Below are 20,325 nucleotides of genomic sequence, written 5' to 3'. Positions count from 1 at the left end.
ACAGGAAGGATATCACAAACAGCTCTAGAAATGCAGCATCTTCCCTCCCAACTGCTGCCTGAGCTCTGACAGCGATGATGAAGAATACAGATCCGTCCTCAGATTGATCTCATTGGGTACCAAGTGTCTTCTCTGGTTACTGGTGCCACAACCACACACACACACTCAACACTCCAGGCCCCTCATTACCATCCTTGCTGCAGTTTCATTCAGAAAGGATTATTCAAAAATGTAAAGGCAAACAGTAAATGATTTTTTGAAAAATAAAGGCTAATCATCTCATTGGCTTTCCGAAGGCCCCTGATAAATGGTACTAAGGACCGAAGCTACCACTCAATAGTGTAACTAGAGTTTCTGAGTGCAACAGGTCTATAGATATGAACGGAGGGAGCGAGGGTGGCAGAGGAGAGACCCTCATTGTATTTTAATGGCCTAAAAATATGTTTAATTGATGAAATAAATTCAGTGATATAATATTTATTTTAGAACATGAAGCTCAAAAGCGGAACAGTTGCCTTGTTCTGTGTAGCTCAGCTGATTGACTGCTGTCTCATGCACATGCTGGGTTTGACACTTGATTCCTGGTAGGGGGCATGCAGGAGTCAGCGGATCCACATTTCTTTCTCACATCTATGTGTTTCTGTGTCTCTCTCTTTCTCTCCCCCCCCCTCTCTCTCTCTCCAGCTCCCTTCCTCTCTGAAATAAATAGAAACTTTTTTTTTTTTTTAAAGCAGAACAGTTAAAGATAAGTACCAAAGTATAGGCAGGTCTTACTCAAAAAGCAAATTGCTTGGTAGGACTTGAATATTTCATTGATATCTAAATTGAAAAAGATGACGCATAAACTGATTTTATTAGACCACTTTATTTTAAAATTACTATCTTTCTGAATGACCTCGACATCACACATTAGAAGGAATTACAAGTTGGAAGAAATTGCACCTCACTAGCTAGCCAGACATTCTAGTATTTGAAGGGAAGAATAATCACTTCTTCAAAATACTTTTTAAAATCAATAATCAACAATGGCTGCCTCTTAAAGGAAAGGTAAATATTATCTAAACAACTAACACAGCTCCAGGAGCCCTATATGGCAGGGTGTTAATCTGGTCGGAGAAGAGCTAGGGGTCTTGTCTAAGCTATATTGACATAGTTAGCATACTACCTATATTGTATGTTATAGACCAATAAACATAGCAAAGCACTCTAAAAATGCTCTTGTTCACACTTAAGATTGAGAAATACCAAGTATTTTAGTAAAGAATAAAAACACCAAAGGGTGGTGAGAGTGGAGGAAGGAATATGAAGATGAGGGGATGGCGAGTGGTGGGAAACTAAGCTACAAATGGTCGCCTTTGTTTTTACAAAGTGATTTCTTTGGTGAAATATTTTTAACAACAACAAAGAAATGAAGATGAATGTTCATCATAACATCATATAAAATGTATAGTATGGAGTCTGCACCTACCAGTTTTGAGAGTCTATTAATCTCTAAATATTTTATCTAAATGACTACAACTAGAGTAAGTATGGAAATATTTCCAAATTGCAGAAATTGGTAAATTTACCAAAAAAATTTAAAAAAATCCTTAAGAGCACAACCTTATTTGCAAGTCAATCAGCTCAAGAACATGAAATAATTGGTTTTCTTTTTTTTTTTTTAAATATATTTTTTATTGATTAAGATATTACATATGTGTCCTTGTCCCCACGTTACCCTCTACCCCCCCCCCCCCCCCCCGCTCATGCCCTCACCCCCCCGTTGTCCATGTCCATTGATTAGGCCTATATGCTTGCATATAAGTCCTTTGGTTGATCTTTCCCCTTTACCCCCACCCTCCCCTACCTTCCCTCCAAGTCCCGACAGTCCAATCAATGCCTCTCCGTCTCTGGATCAGTCCTTGTTCATCAGCTTATGTTGTTCATTATATTCCACAAATGAGTGAGATCATGTGGTATTTATCCGCTCTCCAGTTCCATCCATGCTGTGGCAAATGGTAAGAGTTCCTTTTTCTTCTTCCTCTTCTTAAAGAATACCTTTCAGCATTTCAGATAATGCTGGTTTGGTGGTGATGAACTCCTTTAGCTTTTTCTTATCCGTGAAGCTCTTTATCTGACCTTCTATTCTGAATGATAGCTTTGCTGGATAAAGTAATCTTGGTTGCAGGTTCTTGCTATTCATCACTTTGAATATTTCTTGCCAGTCTCTTCTGGCCTGCATGGTTTCTGTTGAGAAATCAGCTGACAGTTGTATGGGTACTCCCTTGTAGGTAACTGACTGTCTTTCTCTTGCTGCTTTTAAGATTCTCTCTTTATCTTTTGCTCTTGGCATTTTAATTATGATGTGTCTTGGTGTGGTCCTCCTTGGATTCCTTTTGTTTGGGGTTCTCTGCGCTTCCTGGACTTGTAAGTCCATTTCTTTCACCAGGTAGGGGAAGTTTTCTGTCATTATTTCTTCAAAAAGGTTTTCAATATCTTGCCCTCTCTCTCCTTCTGGTACCCCTATAATTCTGATGTTGGTACGCTTGAAGTTGTCCCAGAGGTTTCTTACACTATCTTCATATTTTTGGAATCTCTTTTCTTTTTTCTTTTTCGGTTGGGTATTTTTTGTTTCTTTGTATTTCAAATCTTTGACTTGATTCTTGGGATCCTCTTGTCTACTGCTGGATCTCTGTAAATTATTCTTTATTTCAGTCAGTGTATGCTTAATTTCTAGTTGGTCCTTTTTCATGTCCTCCATGGTCTCACTATACTTATTGAGGGATTCATTAAATTTATCGGCGGTTTCCATAAAATTCTTGAAAAACCTTATAAACGTGGCCTTGAACTCTATATCCAATCGTTTGCTTTCCTCCATTTCTGCCATTTGTGACCTGTTTCTTTGTCTCCGCATTTTGGCAGCTTCCCTGTGTTGATAGAGTGGCCCTGTGCGCCAGGTGTCCTGTAGGGCCCAGTAGCTCAGCCTCCCCAGTTACCTGGGGTGGACACTCTTGGTGCACTCTTGGTGCCTTGGTTGTTGTAGGATCACTGGGAGGAATTGACCTCCAGGCCAATTGGCTGTGAGAATCAGCTGTGTCTAAAGTGGGAGAACTTCTGTGCTGAAGACACCCTTCTGGGGCAAGACTTGCTTCAGTGGGGCTTTGGTGCTCACTGAGTCTGCTCCCTGAGTGTGTCCCTTATGGATCTGAGGAGTTGCAGTCTGGATGGTCCCCCTCTGACCACTGGGTACAGTGGCTCCTGGATCTAAGGAGGTGCTAATTCAGCCTCTGCCTGAGACCACACAGCAGGAGCCACGAAAAGGCTCAGCTGTGAAGCAATGCAAGCCGCTGCGGGGCCTTGGGCCTTCTCTTGGAAGTTCCGGGTCTGCCTGGCTAGGCTGCAGTTAGGTACATTCACATGCAAAAGCCTCTGCAGCAGCCTGGGTGGGGCGGGGTCTCAGGGAATCAAAGGGCGGATCAAGGAGCGTCTGCCTGGGCTGCAGTTAGGTACATTCACATGCAAAAGCCTCTGCCGCAGCCTGGGTGGGGCGGGGTCTCAGGGAATCAAAGGGCGGAGAAAGCAGCTATGGCCGATTCTCCGCCCGGAGTCGCGCGTCTCAGTGTCCCGGTAACGGCTGCAAGCACCTCTGAGGGAAAGCCGCCCTCAAGTCCGCCCGCTGCCAGACAGACCAGCCTCTCCCCGTATGAGTCCTGGGTCCCCAGAGACTTCCCGGAACCGGAGTTCAGAGCTGTCGGGAGCTTGTGATTCCAAAAAGACAGCTGCGTCCTCAGGCGCCACCCCCTTTCCTCGCGCGCGCGAGCCGCCGTACCTCTGCACTTCACCTCCGCAGCGCCTCTGGCTCTCAGCGTGCTTTTCTTTCCTTCTAGTTGTAGAATTTACACTCAGCCAGCCTTCCTGTTGTTCTGGATGATGTTTGCTCAGTCCTTTGCGGTAATTTTCAATTGTTGTGTGAGGCGACAATTTCCCGGTGTTTACCTATGCCGCCATCTTAGTTTTTCCTCAATAATTGGTTTTCTTGATAAGAATCATGAAAGTAGCAGCAGTAACCATTTAAACAGAGCAGAGGGGATTGTGGCGCTCCACAGAGAATGCCAGAGACATATGGCTTTCAAAGTAGCCATCTTCCTATTTTACAAATTATCTTAACAAAATGAACAACATAAAATAATGTTCTTGAATATAGTTTGAATCCCCCAAAAAACGGATTCAAACTATATTCAAGTAAAATAAAGCTAATTTGAGAATTTAATAGGCAGGAGACAAAAGTTAATAAAAATGATTCAAGTGTTTCCAGCAAATCAACCAATGTTTACCAAACACAAATAGAAGCTACCAAAGGTGACACTGTCCCCCTCTTCCATCGCTTGCAATCTGAGTATCTTCGCTCATTCATTCCATTTCAGAGGACAGGTTCCCTTACAGATTGGATGAAACCATTTTTCCACGGAACCACTGAAGCAGCCCTTAGAAATCTGGAATCAGATGGGACCACAGAGGCCCTCCAGTCAGGCTATGAATACAATGCAGACTTCTCCTTCAACACCTGGACAGGTCTCTGCACAGTGTGCACACTGCCTACTTGTACAGACTCCCACAGACTCCTTGCTGCACTCACTGAAAGCATCTGTCTCATGGTTGGCCAGATCCAAGTATACACCAAAAGAAATAATACAAAATATTTGAAATGTAAAAGATACATATGGAACATATTATAAACATATATCCTAATACTTTTAATTTTTCTTGATTTTAACAGCATTCTCGTAGCTTGAAAGTATTTTTAATATTAACTCTGTTATCCCGCATTAACAGCCAATTGGTTTGCTCTAGGCTCCCCCAGACTGGATACGCATGGAGCATGAAGGACTGAGCTCGGTGTTGGACTCCACTGGAGGCAACCCTGACAGAGCATCCAACTAAGTCATGTCATTGTATCTGCCAAATGTCAGAGATTACTTATCATTATCCCCCATGGGATTAATAAAGCATATTTTGCTCACCGCTTAGTAAAAAGTGTTTTACAAATATGTTCAATGAAAGAAAGGGGATATGTCAAATTCTTTCGCTGCAGAATTTCCCTAATCTACAAACCCAGCCATGCTTTCAAAAGAAACATAAAAATGAAGTTTTATAAGACCTATTCCTAGGGAAACCAGAAAAGCTTCTATTAATCATCATACTCTTTTCCAAATGCCTCCAGATCTTCACCTTAATAATAGTTTATAATTTTGCTAGAAATTAATCAGTCTGTTGATCTGTAATTCCTAGAATTCATTTTCTTTTGAATAATTAAGGCAATGTTTGTCTAAATGACTCATCCCTGGATACATCATCTTCATGACCACTTAGAAATAATAAAAATTTACTGACAATGGCATTAAATTCACATCTACAAATCCTTCTAATCCAAATCGAATTAAGTCATCTAGTTTTTTCACTTAAAGCAAATAGAAGTTAACTGTTAACCAGAGCAGTAGCTATTGATATGCAAAGCATAAATGTTTATTAATAAATTAGAGGCCCGGTGCACGAAAATTTGTGCGGGGGAGCGGGGGGTTCTTCAGTCCGTCATGCCCCCTCTCACAGTCTGGGAGCCCTCAGGGGATGTCCTACTGATGGCTTAGGCCCGTTCCCCGCAGGGAGGCGACCCAGCTGATCAGGGGAAGGCACCGCCCCTATAACCCCCGCTGCTGCTGCCACTGCCAGCCGTGGCAGCTGCGAGGCCTGAGCCCCGGTCCTCACAGCCACTGGGGCTTACAGCTGCCTGAGCCCACAGCAGCCTGAGCCCTGGGCCTCGCAGCCACTGTGGCTTTGTCTGGATGGACATCCAGAAGACATCTGCCCTAATTAGCATATTACCCTTTTATTAGTATAGATAACCATAATTCTTATATGAGAAATGCTTATAAGTACATATAAATCTATATTTGAAAATGAGTATCATTTTTAGAAAAATATAATTTTGAAAATGCTCTAGAATATAAGGATTTCTTGCACAAATATTAAGTAATTATGTAATTACTAAATGAATATCACAAAATTATGTGTTTCTTCTCCAACATTTGTGTGTTTCTTAATCAGGGTATTAGCTTATTTTAAAAAACTAAGTTCTTAAAAGAAAAAATGACTTCTTACTTCTTCAGTCTCAACATCTGTTCATTCACAATAAATACTTCATTCATCTGAATATTATTATGTTCTTTAAAATTTACTTATGTTGACACTATTATTAAAGTGTCACTTATTTGTTCCTATTTCACAGGTTAATGAAGAAATATGACCTAAAAATAAAAGCATATTATTAGAATCTTTTGTTGTGTTTTTGTTCCCTGAACTTCATTAGTTGAAAATGACCAACTACTGACAACAAAGAATAAAAGCATATCATATATGTACTTGTAGTAAATTCCATTTCTTTCTGTCCACTCCTATATTTCAAGGTTCAAATCACACGATGAAAATTGCAAATTTTTCTATTTATGCAGGAATTATGGCTGTGAAACTAGGTAACTTATCCATTATACTCATACTAATATACAACTTACAGCTCTACAGAGGGTTTTCATTACTAACATGCCAAGGAAACTTATTGCACAGTTTACTTCTGTTTACTAATTCAATAGATGTTGCTGTCTACAATAGAGATAAAATGGGAGGAAAAATTCAGATCAATTAATCAAATGCAGGTGCTAGCCACCTATCAGGCACTGGGCTATGTCACAGGGGTTAAAAAGGGGCATGAGGTGGGCAAAAGACATAGCCTTTAAACTTTTAAAACTTATAATATGGTAGAGAGTACAGTTATGTAAAATTACATTACAAAAATACAAATAGCTACTATTTATTAAGCATTTACTGAGGACTAGGAACTATGCTATGCTTTTAATAGAAACTACTTTATCAGCTGACACACACAAGAACTCTATGAAGCCCAGCAGTTGAGCGTTGACCTATGAACCAGGAGGTCACGGTTCCATTCCCGGTCAGGGCACATGCTGGGTAGCAGGCTAGATCCCCAGTGTGCAGTAAGCAGCTGATTGATGATTCTCTCTCATCATTTAAGTTTCTATCTTTCCCTCTCCCTTCCTCTCTGAAATCAATAAAATATATTTTTTTAAAAGAACTCTATGAAGTAAATTCTTTGTAAAGCCTGACCTGCTAGCTCCAGGTAGACACTATGTGTATTACTGTGCCTTACATATTTTATTTTATTACTGTCTACATCAAAGATATATGAGTATCACACTTGGACAGTCATAGAAGTGGTGTAGAGAAAGGCATAATAAAATGTGTCTGGAATGGCAAGGTATTAAGAGTGTAAGGAATTCACAAGATTAAAAACTAAAATGGTAAACTGGAAAACTGGCTTAAGCCAGGTCTTCATAGCATAATTTGATTATTTTGTTTAACAATTTAAGTTTCCATATTTATCAGAAGCACCCATATTCCAATTAGTTTAAAATGTAACATAATTCTACTATTTTAATTATCGCAATTTGGACTAGTGATGCCACTTCGTTGCTATGAAGTTACAGACTGGCCTCACTTGAAGCCTGGAACCATTTTTCACATCCAGAATTAAAATACAGGTCATTTAAGGATCAGAGCAACCTCAAGATCATGATACTTATTTTTTAAATTCCGTACATTTAATAACATCTCTCAACATTTGTCACATCATAACACATTTACCCATGCTTTGTCCCCTATATTTATAACCAGGTCCATATGGAAAATAAAGTATGTCTTCTATTTATTTTTTTAATCCCCAAATTTTTTATGCCCGGCCCACTGCTTAGTACCTACTCAATAAAGTCTATTACAGAATCTGAAATATGGATTGAGCACCAAGAAGAAAACAAGAGTCCTAGCTGGTGTGGGTCAGTGGCTAGAACGTAGGCCTGCGGACCAAGGGATCCCGGATTCCATCCTGGTTAAGGGCATGTATCTCGGCTGCAGGGTCCTCCCTGACCCAGGCCCTGGTCAGGGCTCATGCAGGAGGCAACCAATCAATGTGTTCTCTCACATCGATGTTTCTGTCTTTCCCTCTCTCTTCCACTCTCCCTAAAAATCAATGGAAAAATATCAAGTGAGGATTAACGAAGAAGAGGAAGAAGAAGAGAAGGAGGAGGAGGAGGAGGAGGATGTGGAGAGGAGGAAGAGGAGGAAGAAGAGGGGGAGGGGAGAGAGAGGAGAGGAGGAGGAGAAGAGATTTCAAATTCCATACCCAGCATTCTCCAGAATGATTCACTGAATTTTGGAAACATCAGAGAAAGATGATGTGAAGGTCAGGGGAAACTGATCAGGCCTCTTTATAGTCTGGGTGAAATATGACTCTCCAACCCTCACCCCCACCCCTATCTTGAATTCCATGTTCAACTAGAAAATGCAACTACTTTAATGATAATCCCTCTTCCTACAAAACTCTCTGCCAGGCATAGTGGAGACATTAGAGCGTTCACAGCACTGAGTGTGTGTGTGGGAGAGGGATTGGGGGGGGGGGGGGATGTACTACCACATAAGTAGTTTGATTCTACCATCGTGTGTCAACAGTTAATCGCTGAATAAGGTGATTAGGGGCGACAACCCATGCATAATTGAAAATCCATATTAACTTTTGAGTCCCCAAAACTTTACAGTATCTGCAGAGGACTGGTTCCAGGACCCCCACGGATATCAAAATCTTTGATGCTCTAGTCCCTGATACAAAATAATGTGGAACAGTGTACCTATACAGTTGGTCCTCTGCCTCTGCAGATACCTAACCAGGGAACAAAACTATTGTTTTCGATCCACAGATACAGAGAGCTGACTGTACACACATTGAAATAAATCCACATACACGTGGACCAACACAGTTCAAACCCATTTTATTCAAAGGTCAACTGTAGTTACTTTAAGTTCATCTTGAGAGTCTAGTCATCTTTCATGCGTGAATCAAATTCCAGTTTCAGACGTGTAAGACTGATGCAGCGATCTGCTTTTGTCCCAGGTATTGAGAAACGTTAGACTTAAATGTCTTAAACTTAAAAATATCTATTTTTCCCAATTACTTTAAACCGCCTGAAATGACAGACTTGAGTCAGAAGCAACCCGAGAGACATTTAATTACCCACAACCACTGTACCATTTTCCTATGACATCCCCAATGCACAGACAACCCGGTCTCAGTTCAAAAAATTACTCACCAGGGTTATATAGTTTTAGTTTTTATCTATTCATTACATACTTATCGAATGACTGCTGTGTGCCAGGCACCAGACTACGCACTGGTGAAGAGGGGTATGCAAAAACAGAAAAATAAAAACCTGTCTTCATAGAGATTATGTTCTAGTGAAGGGAAACAATAAGTAACAGATATCAATTAGTGAAAAGTGCCAGAGAGAACAATAAAGCAGAGAGATTTAAAAAAAAAAAACTAAAAGTAAAGAGTGAGGAGTACCAATGGTGGGGGCTGCAACGTCAGAGTGATCGAGGAAGAACTCATTAAGGGGAGACATTTATGAAACACAAAGATGAAGGAATGATGTGGATGCCTGAGGAGTGCTTTCCAGCAGAGGAGTCAGACCTGAAGGCCAGGAAGGATGAACTGTGTGTTCTTAGAGACCAGGGCGGCTGGAGCAGGAGTGAAGTAGTAGGAAGCAATGTGGAAGGAGGGGGATGGGCATGAACACTGCAGCCGTGCGGGCCCCTGGCTGTTACTCTGAGCGAGATGGGAGCTACCGAGGGCAGCACTTCGAGGAGCACTGAAGTGGCAGGATCTGCTCTGTATTTTACAAGAATCATTCCAGCTGTCATGTGGAGAAAAGACAGCAGAGGTGTCAAGAAAAAGCCAGAGTGGCTAGGCCGGTCTGGCTCAGTGGTTGAGCATCGACTGATGAACCAGATGGTTCGATTCCTGGTCAGGGCACATGCCCAGGTTGCGGGCTCAATCCCCAGTGGGGGGCGTGCAGGAGGCAGCTGATCAATGATTCTCTCTCATCACTGATGTTTCTCTCTCTCTCTCCCTCCCCCTTCCTCTCTAAAATAAATAAATAAATATTTTTTTAAAAAAGAAAAGAAAAAGGCAGAGTGAACAGCTGGGACACTTGCAGTGCTCCAAATGAGAGATGGTATTTTGGATCTGGGTGACAGAAATGGAAGTGATGAGAACTAGATTCTAGACATATTTAGAGGCCAGACTCACAGGATAAATTAAAGTATCTAAGGAGGCCCTGGCCAGGTAGCTCAGTTGGTTAGAGAATCGTCCTGATATGCCAAGGTGTCGAGTTAGAGCTTGGGGCAGAGCACATACAAGAGGCAACCAATAAATGTGTAAGTGGAACAACTAATCGATGTTTCTCTCTCTGTCCTGTCTCTAAAAAATGAGTGTAAAAAAAGAAAGCATTCAATGAAAAATGACTGTTACAACTCTAGATTTGTAGTATTGATTAAAACATACTGGATAAATTTTAACATCAGATGAACAAGTAGAAGGACAAACTGTAAACTCTGAAAAAATTCTAAGTATTTCCCTAATACAGGATAGAAGTGAATATAACGAAAGATTGTATAAGAATTCCCAACAAGCTTGCTTTCAAGATACATGACAAAGGACTTCATTAGTTTTTTGTGTCTTCTGCATGTTTTCATTTCAGTCACTTCAATGCCTGGTGGGCAGGCGGCCTGTGGGCCCTGCGTGACCTCTGAGATAGTCCTGAGACACATGCTGTCTCACCTACAAAACCAGATGGCCGCCTTACCCTGACACTGCCTGTCCACCCAAAAATAGAACTCTAGAAACCTATTTCCTATGAATATAGAGCAAATGTTGGAATTAGTTAGATATCGCAATGACTGCTTCAAATTTTACCCTGAGATTAACTTATAATGATGCCTACATTTCAAGAATCTTTGAAATCCATTGTTACACGTGCTTGAGTCACTATATAATTTTCTTTCAAAACTATAAGCACTTGCTAACCAAATATTAAATAGTGAATGTCTAGTCCTTGAATACTAGGCACACAATTTAGTTTCCAATGTTCTCTCTCTGTTGTATGGAATGAGTTCCTGACATGGGAGTCATAACCAAATCCAAAAATATAATGGAGTTTTACATGAAAGCTTCCATTATTAATGTTCTTTTTATCCCAAAGCTATGGGATATGAACAGTATTCATTCTTTGCCTCTTAAGAGGCAGATATATCTTTTCCATGGGGAACTGGACTCTTTTGTCTATAAATAGGCATGTAAAATATTACAAGACAGACCTAATACCACAGGTCCAACCAGTCCCTTACTACCAGCAGAGATTACACTCAAACAAAGAGATTCACATTTTTACTACTTTCTTCAACCCCTCCACACGGCCCAGAAAAACGGCTTGTTCTACTCAGTGCTCTGCATTTATCTCCCTCCTCTTGCCTCACTAGGAAAGTACCCTTCTCTCAGACAACCTGTTTATCACTTCCTTCAAGACTGGGTTCAGAACTCCACCTGTCTGGCTGGAAGATAATTTTAATAATAGAAACTGAACACCTGAAAGACAGAGTACTGCCATGCTTTTAAATTACTCATTCTGTCTTTCAAGTTTGCCTGTTCCATTTATAGGTGGAGTTTTTACTTACCTGTTACTAGGTATAAGCATTAAACTCTCATAAGAAATTTATTTCCCGTGACTGCTAATAGGTGTTAGGGCAGCGGTTCTCAACCTGTGGGTCGCGACCCCTTTGGCGGTCGAACAACCCTTTCACAGGGGTCGCCTAAGACCATCTTGCAGAGTATCAACCTATGAACCAGGAGGTCACGGTTCCATTCCCAGTGAGGCACATGCCTGGGTTTTGGGTTCGATCCCCAGTAGAGGGTATGCAGGAGGCAGCCATTCAATGATTCTCTCTCATCATTGATGTTTCTGTCTCTCCCTCTCTGAAATCAATAAAAACATTTTTAAAAATAAAAATAAAAGACCATCTTGCATATCAGATATTTATATTAAGATTCTTAACAGTAGCAACGTTACAGTTATGAAGTAGCAACGAAAATAATTTTATGGTTGGGTCACATGAGGAACTGTATTTAAAGGGCCAGAAGGTTGAGAACCACTGTGTTAGGGCGTGACTGAGACGGCTGCACCTGATAGCTAGAGTGACCATTTATAGCTAGCCAGGCATGTTTGCATGCATCAGCTCGTTTAATTTCTACAACAGCCTTATTTTCTAAGTGCTATCATCACACTCATTCTGGGGTCATTGAGACTGAGGCATACAATGGTAATTTGCCAAAGGTTACACGGCTTACCTGTGAAGGCACTGTAAAAGCACTTTACCAATGTTCACTTACTTAATCCTCCTAACTACCCTATGAGGCAGGTATTATCTCTATTCCACAGATAAAGAAACTGAAATACGAGACCTGACACAGTCACCTGGGTAGTAAGTGGCCAGCCAAGGTGGGGGCCCAGGCAGCCCAGATCCAGAGGCCTCACGCATCACCACCAAGCATTCGACTTTCTGAATGAACTGTGTATCAGAGGTTTCGTGTGTTCAACTACAGCAATGGTCCTTGAGTATTACTTTTATGCATTCTTTAGTTTGCTACATATTTAAGAGCTTAATATATAAATAGTAGGGTAGTAAATACAGTGAGAGTACATATACTATTACAGTGGAACCTCAGTTCTCAAACTTTATTCGTTCCAGAAGGCTGAGAAGCAATTTGTTTGAAAACCGAATTTTTTCCCCATTAGAAATAATGTAAATTGAATTAATCCATTCCAGACTCCAAATGATTCCATTTTAACCTTTCTTATATGCAGCACATGTCTAATATACTATGTAATGTATGTATAAACACTTCTTTTCTTAAATTTATTGAACCACCCCCCTATTAGCCTTAAACGAGTCATTTTTAGCATTTGGTCCAGGAGTGTCTTTCAGGTCAGCACGCAGCATCTTTGCTTGTTCATATACCAATGCCTCCAAAATGGCTGACACTGGCTAACTGCTTTTATCCAAATCAACAAGTTTTTCTACTTCAATTGTCTGTGATCAGTTTCTTTCCCACCCTTAGAACATGAGCACTCTTGATGGTCTCGTTATGTTTTAAAATTGTGCTTTTTTTCACCAGCAACAAAAGCATTCTCTCCTTTGTTGCCTGAGAGACCCTTTTTGTCATGTTGAGAGTTGGAAGGGTTGTCGACACCAAAGTTTGGTTCCACAACAGACATATTTTTCTGTGAACAACTTGGTAGAGAACCGAACTGTTCGAGATGAGAGACATTCGACAAACGAGGTTTGACTGTACTACCAAATTAGGTGACCCTGTAAGCTCCTGGTCTACCAGGGAGATGAGTCATGGCCAAAAAGATCCACTTCAACGCATAATGCAGTTCAATGTCCTGAGTGTGTGGTTCAGAGAAAGCGCTAACATCCAGCAAAGGCCCGCTGAGGGAGCTTTCCTGATAAAGTTAGGCCTGGAAGGATGAGTAAACATCCTTTGATGGTTCTATGTAGGATGAACAACCTAGTGTTTGTCTTTCCTTATGTCTTTTAAGACCAGGGACTATTTTTATCCTTGTCTCTCCAGCACCCAACAAAGTCATCACTCAGTAAGTGACTGGCATGGGTAGAGAGAATGTTATGGAAAAGCACATTTCAAGCAGACAGAACATCACGACAGAAAGGAAAAGCAGAAATAGCTTCTTTTTTTTTTTTTTTTTAATTTAGTTGCTACATCATGAACAGTATCTGTGTTGTCCAACTCCAGGAGGCCCCACTGTATTCCATGGGAATCCACCCCGTCCAGGGTAAATGCAGCATGAATGGAGCCCCGCACCCCCCACGCCCCAAGGTGTGCAACACAGCTGCCCTGAGTATGGGCATCCCTGTTCACAAGCTCTTAGCAAAGGAATGTTCTAACTAGCTCTGCTTTCCTCATTGTCACTCCATGGTATGCCACGGCTACTTTGCAAAGTCTATATTTTAAAATTCACGTCCACATCACAGATGCTGGTAGCTTCAGGGACCAGTCAGTGTCACTGTGCAGAGGAGCATGGGCTGACTATGAAGCCAGACCTCTCCTGGCAAATCCTGGCTCCACCAGATGCTTTGTGACCAAGAGAAAGTGACTTCATCTCTTTCTGCTAAATATCTTCATCTCAAAAAGAACAATATTGTGTCACTGGGTTATTTATTATGAAGATTACGTAAATAGAGGCAAAATGTTTAGAAGAGTGCCTGACACAGAGTTGTAATGAGCAAAAGACATTATCATTTCCAGGGCATAGGCAGCTAATTCCATTGTCAATTCACATTCTTCCTGGAGAGTGACTGCTGAGATGTCGCCCTCAGGCAACACAGGGAGATGATGAAGTCAGATAAAGAAGAAAGCCCAGGCCTCCACCCTGGTGGCACTGGTGATCCCCTGACCCTGCTCAGCCTCGCTGTGAAGTGAGGCTCCTGTCATGTGGCTTTGACACTTATTCCAGACCACACCATTCCAAACAGTGGTGCTAATCTATAGTAATTCTATAATAATAAAAGCGTAATATGCTAATTAGACAGGACAGCCGAATCACCTTCTGGACCGCGGACCCGGGGCTGCTGGGAGAGCCAAGGGAAGCCACCACGGCTGCAAGGGCCGAGCCCCTTGCACAGATTTCGTGCACCAGGCCTCTAGTATTTAATAAAATGCCAAGTATAAAGCATGCAGTACTCCCAGTTTAGAATATCTACAAAAGTTGGCTATTTCTTTCTCTCTCTACATTCAAGAAAATTACATTTTAAATGTGGAAAAGGGGTTTGAGGTTTTTCTGGTGAGTACAGGTTTTCCTCATCACAGTGGAAGTTTTCTTTTTAGAAGTGTTGCTACTATTGATTCTGAAGGTCCAAGAAAAACAAAAGGGGGTTGGGGGTGGTAAGAAATGAAAAGAATCCCACTTCTGGGAATATATCCTAAGAATCCAGAAACATCAATCAGAAAGAATATATGCACCTCTATGTTCACAGCAGCGTTATTTACAATAGCTAAGATCTGGAAATAGATCAAGTGCCCATCAGTAGATGAATGGATTAAAAAGCTGTGGTACATTAACACAGTGGAATACCATGTGGCTGTAAAAAAGGACTTCTTACCCTTTGCGACAGCATGGATGGACCTGGAGACTATTATGTTAAGCAAAAAAAAAGCCAGTTAGAAAAAGACAAACATCACATGATCTCACTTGTATTTGGAATCTAATGAACAAAATAAACTGACAAACAATACAAGCCCAGAAGCATGGAAACGTGGAACATAATAACAGATCTCAGTGGGATGGAGGGGACAGGAAGAGATTAGCCAAAGAATATATATGCATATATACATAACCCATGGACAGAATAGTGTGGGGAAGGCTTTCGATGGGGCAAGGCTTGGGTGAGGGAGGGCAAAAAGGGGGAAAATGGGGAACATCTGTAACACAGTCAACAACAAAAAATAAATAATAAACAAATAAATGAAAAGGAATGAAGAGTTGTAGATAGGACAGATGTATAAAGCAATCCAAGTTGGATGAGAAAAAGAAAAGGAAAATATCTCATGTGCTTTTTTGTAAAATAGCAAGACTGCTTGCTATTTGAAGTCTACCAGCAGGTTCTACATCTTTAGAGGTGTTAAAGCCAAGGACATCAGTGTGAAGTCGTTTAACTTAGGCTGTATTCTTACTTAGGGCTTAAAATGCAGAAGAGGAAAAGGTGAGTGAATGAAAAAGTGTTTTATACAGAAGTCACATGAATAACTTCAAAGAATTCACATGAACAGACTTCCGTCATCTCACTGACAACTCACTCCAAGAGGGTGTTACAATACTACTAGACAAACACAATTAGGTCATAATCCTCATTATGATTGTCAAGCCAACAGAAATAAGAGGGGGGAGAGGGTAGTGCATGTAAATTGTTAATGTGTATGAAACAAGAAAATAAAGGAAATTAAGCGAAGTTTTACTTTACACGCCAGTTTCATACCAGTAGTGAGCATAAATCCAATACAGCAATCCTGCTTTAAAAGAAGTTGAAAGTGAAAGCAAGAAATTGAGGAAAGGGGGATTTAAAAAAAAAAACACCAAAAAAAGTTGATTGCAAAAAGAAAGCATTAGTTGATTATTTAAAAATCTGGCTGATTCTGGCTAACTATGCTTATCTTAAATGAAACTTTTTTTACATTAATGCATAACTGCATGATGTTTTTGATAAAACAAGAGTTTACATTTGCTTTGCATTAAAGAATAAGAATTCAAAGTGCCATTTGGGAAAGAAAATGTGAAAAATATAAAAGAATTACTCAACAGGCCATACCATACTAATTACAAGATGCAATATGCAGCTACAAATTGTGTTCCAGTAGAGGGAGCCCTGGAACAGAGACTGACAGAAGAAACTGATGTAAATCTAAAATTAATTCAACAAACCCAGTGTTGTATATACAAATATGTCAATTCTCAGTAAAGATTTTGAATATTGGTGAATATGCACATTTAGGGACTTCCTGACATTCCCTATACAGGCACTAAATCATGTTTAAGAGGAGCAATAAAAATAAATGCGAACACCATGGAGAAAAGGCTAAATCAAACTGCTTTTTGGGGGGGTTATGTATGTGCTAATAGTGATAACAGGACTAAGTTCTTGTAATTTGCCCTTTCTTGACAATTTATTGTGTGTGTTATGCATGAGAGAGACAATGTCCCAGATAGCAATCAAATAAAGGAAAACTATACTCAAATTCCTTCGATCCTGGTATACCCAACCACACCTAAAAACTTTGATTACAAGTATAAAATTCTTAAACAATATGTCATTGTAAAGGACATAAACAATAAGATTACCCTGTACAATACAATTTTTTAATTTTTTTTTAGGGGGGGCGGCAAATTGTGTTGAAGGGGTTCAGAACAGCCTCCCCAAAATGAGCCACTTTGGCACGCGGATTATTTGAGCTGAAGGCAATTGAGGTCCTAAGGGCTCAAGAGAAAATTTACCTCTCTCTTAAAGAATTTAAATTGGGCCATAACCGGTTTGGCTCAGTGGATAGAGCGTCGGCCTGCGGACTGAAAGGTCCCAGGTTCGATTCCGGTCAAGGGCATGTGCCTTGGTTGCGGGCACATCCCCAGTAGGGGGTGTGCAGGAGGCAGCTGATCGATGTTTCTCTCTCATCGATGTTTCTAGCTCTCTATCTCTCTCCCTTCCTCCCTGTAAAAAATTAATAAAATATATTTTAAAAAAAAAGAATTTAAATTGGGATCCGTGCCCATACTAAGAGGTATTGCCAGAGATAACTTTTTATGACCTATCCAAAGGGCATGGCAAACATCTAATTACTGAATATCAGCTCTTTTTAATATACTTTTATTGATTTCAGAGAGGAAGAGACAGAAACAATGAGAGAGAATCACCAATCGCCGCCTCCTGCACGCCCCACACTAGGGATCCAGCCCGCAACCCGGGCACATGCCCTGACCAGGAATGGAACCGTGACCTCCTGATTCCGAGGTCCGTGCTCAACCACTGCGCCATGTCGGCGGGGCATCTGCTCTTCTTATGTCCTTCCAATGATCTACCTCTGCTCAGATACAAGAGTCAACATAATATTCAAATACCCACTACTTGCCATAGCTAAACTCTAGGAAGCTTCATTTAGAGATCTCTGCAAAACATTATGCAATTTCAAAATCACAAGTAGGAGTCAGTCTGACTGCAGAAATCTTGCTACCCAAAATTGTTATTTCTATGCCAGGAGAAACAAACAAACAAAAAAGATGATCTGGGTGTCCCAAGCAGAGAATGCTGAGAAAAAGAATCCTGATCATTTGACTTTCATGCCAGGTGATTTGTTGAAGGCACAGGTGGTTCCTATAAAAGAGGTTTCACGTCAGCTGTACTTTGGTCATATTGGGCTTCAAGGTGCCCACTTAACATTTTCCTGAGAGCCTTGCCTTGCTTCACTAATTAACAGGACAAGAAACAAACTAAAGGGGGGTCAGTAATGACAGCTTTGGGACATGAAGTGCAGGGAACCGGGGTTCAGGCTCACAGTTCATGCGGAGTTGTTTAAATGGGGCTCGCTTCCCCTCGGAGCCTACAGAGAAGGGATGAAAAGCGTAAATGTCAAACAAGCGGTGAATGGGCAGATCATCGGGAGCCCCAGGTTGAAAGGGCTTTCTTTCATCAAGCCCAGCCCCAGGGGAGAAATACATTAAACGCACCCCAAAGGAAACAAAGCTGAATTATGAACTGCAACATCTGAAAAGCATCAGCGGTGTGTCTTAGAAACACGACCAGCGAGACTGAAGTCTCAACCCCCAACGCTCCCTCAAAAGTGCTTTCTAATAATACTGACCACATTCCAAATAGCTTCTGTCTGCCAAGAACTCAACGACTGTACTTGCCCTGCTCAGCAACCAGGGTGAAAAATCATTGCCAGGGGAACCTCAATCCTTACTTTTGAAGCACATTGCAAATTTCTTGCTGGGCATTTATCCACAGAGGGAGTAGCTCCTAAATAAATGTAGGAAGTGAACATGACATTTTTTTAGCCGATCATTTTGGTTCCCAACAGGAAGGCAGGAGAGGCAAAACGAAGAGAATGGGTGAATATGAATGTAAAGGAAAAGTGAGAAAAACAGAGGAGCAAAGAATTCATTTGGGGGAAAGACGAAAGCAAAAGGCCATGCAAAAAAAATAAAAGCAAGAAGAGGAAAATTATACTCCACCTAAAGACAAATAACTAGAGAAGGAAAGAGAAGGGGGTAGCACAGAATAGCTTTCGGGTCCAGAATTACTTAACTTTAAAATTAACTTACTGTGACTTTAGCACTGATTGGGTTCGGAGTTTGGAATCCTAGACAAGGAAAGAGCTAGCAGTGGAGAGACAAAGCGAGACAACGCAGGAAAGCAGAGAGACCTGCCCTCATAAGCTGCGGAGCAGCATCAGGTTGGGCTGGATCAAGGAAAAAGCTGGTGATGAGCGGGGTCCTGTAAGTGCTCGGAGAGGCAGCAGTCACGCGGGTTCACTTTTTCGTGGAAGAGCCAAGATTCTCCGTGGGCTGGGAGGTAACTGCATCAACCCACCCACCGCCCACCTCCCGAGGGAGCCTTTGAGGCAGGACTAACAGACGGGCTTTCTTGGGACAAGAGAAGTGGAGGGAATCCTCTCCGACCTGGCAAGACCCGACGGAGACCCCCAAACAGAACGCAGCGACCAGGGTCAAGAGCGGGGAGGCCAGGGGCCTCCAGGGGCCCTTCCCAGGTCCCCAACTCACCGATGCCAAGCCCGACGACCAGGCGGCCGGCGAGCAAGGTCTCCTTGTTGTTCGCCGCGGCCAGCACCGCGGAGCCGGCGGTGAAGAGGGCACTGGCCAGCAGGATGGAGGCGCGGCGGCCGCAGACGCCGTTCAGGGCCCCGCCCGCCAGCGCCGAGACGGCGGCCGCCCCCACCGTGCTGGACACCAGCAGCTCCTGCCACAGCGCGTCCAGGCTGAGCTGCCGCTTGAGCAGCAGCATGGCCCCCGACACCACGCCGGTGTCATAGCCGAACAGGAAGCCGCCCAGCGCGGAGAAGACCGCCACCACGTACACGAAGGCGGGGGTCTCGTCCTGCTGGAACTGCTGCCGCGCCGCGCGCTCCAGGTCCCCGACGCCGCCGCCCGCGCCCGCGCTCTGCAGGCTGCTGCTCGACTCGGCGGCCGCCAGGAGGCTGCGCTCCCCGGCCGCGCTCGCCGCGTCCGGCTCCGGCTGCTTCCTGCGCCGCTCGCCCTTGAGGCTGCTCAGGCTCCGCAGCGTGTACTCCACATTCTCGCTCGCCTTGCGGGACATAGGGCGGCAGGGGCCCGGGGCTGCCCGGGGGAGGGTCGAGGCTCCGCGGGCCGGCGGTCTCGGAGGGGCTGGACAGCCTGAGCGGGCAGGGGCAACCGCCGCCGCCTTCCTCCGGCCGGGGCCCGCTCCGGGGAGAAAGTTGCTGCCCGCCGCGCTCGGGCGCTGCGGAGTTGGAGGCTGGCGGGTCTCACTCGAGACTCACGCCCCGCGCCTGCCGAGCTGGCGTTGCGGAGCGGGCGGGAGGCGGGGCCGCGGGTCACGTGCGGCCCGGGGACCAGCGGGGCCCAGCCCGGGAGAGGCTCCGCCCCCTCCGTGGGCGGGGCCGGGCTCCGCCAGCTCCGGGCTCCGCCCCCAGGTCCAGGAGAACCTCGCATCCAGGCTCCTTGTTCGGGGCTCTGGCGTCACTAGGGAATTAGCCCTGGTCTGGGGGCTGCAGCTGGGCATCGGGCCAATGTGGGAATGCGGGGCAATAGGCTCCCACACCTGAGACAC

General features: G+C 43.1%; 1 protein-coding gene across 1 annotated transcript in view; it reads right to left on the bottom strand.

The window, feature by feature from the left end:
- SLC2A13 (solute carrier family 2 member 13) overlaps nt 1–20,074 on the bottom strand; it is a 284,709-nt gene extending 264,635 nt beyond the window's left edge. The window contains exon 1 of the mRNA XM_036299793.1: nt 19,281–20,074. Within this exon, the coding sequence (XP_036155686.1) occupies nt 19,281–19,833 (553 nt within the window). The 5' untranslated portion in view covers nt 19,834–20,074. The remainder of the gene's footprint in view (nt 1–19,280) is intronic.
- Between the last annotated feature and the right edge of the window lie 251 nt (nt 20,075–20,325).

Source organism: Myotis myotis, unplaced genomic scaffold (genome assembly GCF_014108235.1).
Source record: "Myotis myotis isolate mMyoMyo1 unplaced genomic scaffold, mMyoMyo1.p scaffold_m19_p_3, whole genome shotgun sequence".
Lineage (NCBI taxonomy): Eukaryota > Metazoa > Chordata > Mammalia > Chiroptera > Vespertilionidae > Myotis > Myotis myotis.
This window is presented reverse-complemented; position numbering and strand designations above follow the sequence as displayed.